Source organism: Capsicum annuum, chromosome 4 (genome assembly GCF_002878395.1).
Source record: "Capsicum annuum cultivar UCD-10X-F1 chromosome 4, UCD10Xv1.1, whole genome shotgun sequence".
In the NCBI taxonomy this organism is placed as follows: Eukaryota; Viridiplantae; Streptophyta; class Magnoliopsida; order Solanales; family Solanaceae; genus Capsicum; species Capsicum annuum.
The window spans coordinates 212296366-212301024 of NC_061114.1; the positions used below are offsets into that span (position 1 = coordinate 212296366).

At 36.2% G+C, this 4659-nt stretch overlaps 1 protein-coding gene across 1 annotated transcript; it reads right to left on the bottom strand.

Moving 5' to 3' along the window:
* Positions 1 to 2941: 2941 nt before the first annotated feature.
* LOC107868685 lies at positions 2942 to 4224 on the bottom strand. Its single transcript, XM_016715353.2, has 2 exons — positions 3966 to 4224; positions 2942 to 3282 (listed from the first exon to the last, which is right to left on the bottom strand). Exons 1-2 carry the CDS (start codon positions 4222 to 4224, stop codon positions 2942 to 2944), a joined length of 600 nt encoding a protein of 199 aa, XP_016570839.2.
* Between the last annotated feature and the right edge of the window lie 435 nt (positions 4225 to 4659).

A 4659-nucleotide genomic window follows, 5' to 3' on the forward strand; every position in this document is an offset into this window, starting at 1 on the left:
AATTGTCCAGTTTGAATTCTTTTTATATATGTAAATCTGTGTTTCCTATCGATTTGAAGTCTATCTTGCCTTTTTGTTTTATTTTGCTAGTGTGTGTGTTTTTAATTGGTGTTGATTCCTTTGTATACATATTTGTTTTTGGATATCAACTGCCCGGCTTAATTTTTTTGGGTTAAATATGTTTTGGCTTTAAAAATTCTGTGTTAGTCGATTATTTTCTAATCTTTGGTGTCAGATACGGTCCTTTTCTTCATGTTAATATTTTGGGTTATTACTTATAAGTTAGATATCCACACTTGAATATATATTAATTGTTATATTTTTTTTCTTTGCATGTGGATGCATCCGAGTCCTACATGGACTCTTTCCCTTTCTGCATTTTGGTTTTGGGCCATTGAGGCCATCCTTTTGAGTCAATTTGTTTCGAAGGCCCTAAGGAAACATCGATTGCATGTCAAAGGAATACAAGGAATCGAAAGAAGAAGGATGGGTTAAAGTCCCATCTTTGAAGCAGCCAAGAGACTTGAGAGTCTCGTTTTTTATTTTATTTATTTATTGTTGTCGTTATTTATTTATTTTACTTGTTCATTCATTTTGGGACTCGAAGCCGAAGTTGTAAATTTAATACAGGTGGAGCAAAACTCGAGCCAAAGGCTCGACAACTAGATCAAGACAGGTGAAATGGGTCGAAAGCCCAATTAGACTAGGACAGGTCTCGTTGATTTAGGCCCAATGGCCTAAATCTTTTACTTTCTCCTCCCTCTCCCTTTTTATGTGTTTATTTGCTTATTAGTTTTGTTTATACTTAGTTAAAATTCCTACTAAGTTCCCTAAATCTATTTTACATAAGTCTTTTCTAAAACTCAATCACTTTTCAACAAATCAATCTTTTTGAAGTTAGTCAAAAGACATTTTCAAACAGTGCAGATAACTGCAAGTTACCAGACATTTAGGTGCCTAAAACCTTCCTAAAATGTTAATAGGAACCACTTACTCAGAATCTTTAAATTTTAAACGATTTTTCTGTTTTGGATCGTTTAAAATATTTACAAAGGTTTCTTAATTCTTTTTCAAAATTAAGTGGTGACTCTTCAAAAGTCAAAATTTTCGCAAAATAGTCTAAACTTTCAGTTATCAGAACTTAGTATCTCAGTTTCGGTCTAATTCAGACAGACATTATATGCACAGTAATGCATATTCAGCTTGCTCAGTAGCTACGGTTTTGCATGTACTCTCATCCAGCTACTTCATAATGTTCACTCAGTCAGTTATTATCTCATGCATATGAACTCATGTATATCAGCCTACCTCACTTAGCAACCAGTACAATTCAGGTACTGACGCATAATCCTTCTTCGGGTTATGATGTCTTATATCATAAGTTCGGACACTCAGGGTTCTAACTGTACTTAGCAGCTCAGGCTATTAGCAATAAATACAGTGGTGAGTCCTTATATTTCGAGGACAAAGTTTATCTATTTTAGTATTTCAGCAGCTCAGTAGTCATTTCAATCGAAGTTAATTGGGGTTTTGTCCCATCAACTTAATATTCAGTTAGAGGCTTTCAAACTAGCACATACAGTTATTTAGTTTTTCAGATGTTATTATTAGTACATTTACTTATTATTTCAGTATTATTATTCAGTGCTCACAGTAGGTACCAGTTGTGGGTTCGCTTGTGATCCTCTGAGGTCGTAAGTACTGTTTGACGTCCATTCGAGGCATTACATATTCGCATCCCAAGCTTTATCTTATTCAATTATTTCCAGTTCTAACTATATTCCTGGGGGGTCCAAAAGAACTCTCCCTCTTTCATATAGATGCTACTCACCCACTGCACCCATAATGCTTCCTTGTTTTGGTGCAGCCACCAGACCAATTTTCCCACTACTGCAATCTTCCAAATTTTGCAACTTTTGATGTTTAGGCCACCTTGGGTTTTTGAACAACATATTGTGTCCCACTTAACTAAAGCAGCTTTCCTTTTATCATCATTCCCACCCCAAAGGAATTTTCTACATTTAGCCTACACTATCTTGACCACACTCTGAGAAAGGATCATTGTTGTACTCCAAAAGTTTTGTAAGGCAAATAAGATTGAGTTTACAATTTACAACCTGCTAGTATATGATAAATGTCTATTGAAAGTGGCTTGTAATTTCTTTACAATCTTGTTACTTAATTGATGACAGTCGATCTTGGTCCATTTCTTATGGGAGAGAGGCATTCCAAGATATCTCATAGGAAGTTTTACTATTTGAAACCCCGTAGTCTGCAGAAATTTTTTGTTGAACTTCAACGGTTACTCTAGCTAAGAACACTTTTGATTTTTCATTATTTGCTATTAACCCAGTAATAGTCGAGAAATGTCTCAAAGCTTCCATGATTCTACTCACTGAACCTTCTTGCCCTTTGCAGAAGATCATAAGATCATCTGCGAAGGTTAGGTGTGTTAGTTTCTACTTCTTACACATTGGGTGAAATCTGAAATCTGGGAGCTCACATATTCTGTTGAAGATTCTGGACATATACTCCATGACTAGTACAAACAATAAGGGGGAAATAGGATCCCCTGCCTCAGCCTTCTTCTTCCTGCAAAGAAACCACATCTTTCACCATTTACTTTAATTCTGTACCTGGTTGTGGTCCCGCACACCATGATCAGTTGTACAAATTTGGGAGAGAAGCGACAGCCCTGCAATATCTCATCAACAAAGCCCCATTGTACCATGTCGTATGCTTTTTTAAGATCGATTTTCATCAAACATCTTGGAGTCATTTTTCTGTTATAGTGTCTCATTAGGTCATGACTGATCAATACATTTTGTATTAGTGATCTCCCTTGAATAAAAGCAGCTTGAGTGGGATTAACTAGACTGGTCAGCACCTTCTTCAGCCTCTTACATAATAGTTTAGAAATACACTTATATATTGTATTGCATCAATAGATTAGTCTGAATTGGCTAGCATATTCAGGCTTCTCAATCTTAGGAATAACAGAAATCACTGTAGTGTTCAGCTGTTTCAACAATTTGCCATTCTTAAAGAAATCTTTAATAGCATCACATACTTCAGGTTCCACAATATGCCACGCAGCTCTAAAAAATCCACTCCCATATCTGTCAGGTCCCAGGCTTCTATTGATGTTTATGCTCCATATTATTTTTTTAATCTCATCATCTGTGACAGGCTCTAAAAGTTGTATTCGTTGTTCTTCTGTAAGGGTATGTCCCTGAGTATACACTCTCTTACTCGATTTTAGTCTTTCTTTACCAAAGTCACCTAACAAGTTTTGATAGAATTTTACAAAGATATCTGCGATGCTAACCTGGTCATGTTGTAGGTTACCAGATTAATCTCTGAGTTATGTGATAGATTGTTGTAATTTCTTTCTCTTTAACACTGAAAAGAAGTAGCTGGTGTTATCATCTACCAGCCTCAACCATGTGGCCTTACTTCTCTGTATCAATACTGACTCAATCAAGAAAAATGATCTCTGAAATTTCTGCCTAAGGCTTCGCTCTTCCTGTTGTACTTGTTTATCCTGAGGTGTCTTCTGGAGTTGGATTTCTATTTGCTTAAGGGCTTCTCTGTCAGTATTAACTTGGTCCTCCAAGTTTGCAAATTGATTCCGATGGAGCATACTTAATTTTTCTTTTAGTTTCTTCAGTTTTGATACCACTTTGAATATATTACAACTTGTGACAGGAACCTTTCATACTTCTCTGACTACTTCTTCGAATGATTGGTGGGAGCTCCAGATGTTACAATATTAAAAAAATAGTTTTTTCCTCTTCTCCACTTGTTGTATTTTAATTAAGATAGGGCAATGATCGCTTACTCCCTCAGGCAGTGAGTAACTTTGAATCTCAGACATGTTATCTATCCATTCTTCATTTACAAATACCCAATCAATTTTGAGAAAATCCTATTGTTTTGCTGCCTGTCACTCCAAATATATCTACCTTTATTTCCAGGCATTTCTTCAAGAAGACAATCGTCAATACAACTTTGAAATTCAGTCACTTCTGCAAGTGTTATTGTATTTCCCTCTAGTCTGTCCTCTTTGCGTAATACAACATTAAAATCTCCTAGAACCATCCATGCTTTAGTGCACATTGGTTGTATTCTCCTCAAGTAGTTCCACAACTCAATTCTATTTTCTTTCAAGTTAAAAGCATAAACGAATGTAACCTCAAATTTCAGTTGAAGCGGGATATACATGACTGCACATGTGATGGCTTGTGTACTTTCAGATTTTACTTCAATTATGTACCAATCCTATCGCCAAACGATCCGCACTAGACCATTATAGTGAGCTCCATGGTTACTATAGTTCAACCAACCACTAAAAATCCTATAAGTTGTATCACTTAGCTTAGCAACCTTTATTCTAGTTTCCAGAAAACATATCAAACCTGCTCCTAACTTACTGCAGAGGAGTTTCACCTCCTTCTGCTTGTTGAGGCCATTTAGGCCTCTAGTGTTCCAACATAATATTTTAACCATTACCCCTTAGGGAAGAAATCTTCCCCCCTTCACCAGCTTTAGTGGTTTGTGTCTCCTACAACATAGTGTCTTCTCCTAGTTGCTGAAAACTATTAGAAACAGGAATATTTTGTGCCTTCCGTTCAATCTATGGTTTCCCTGTGGTTACTC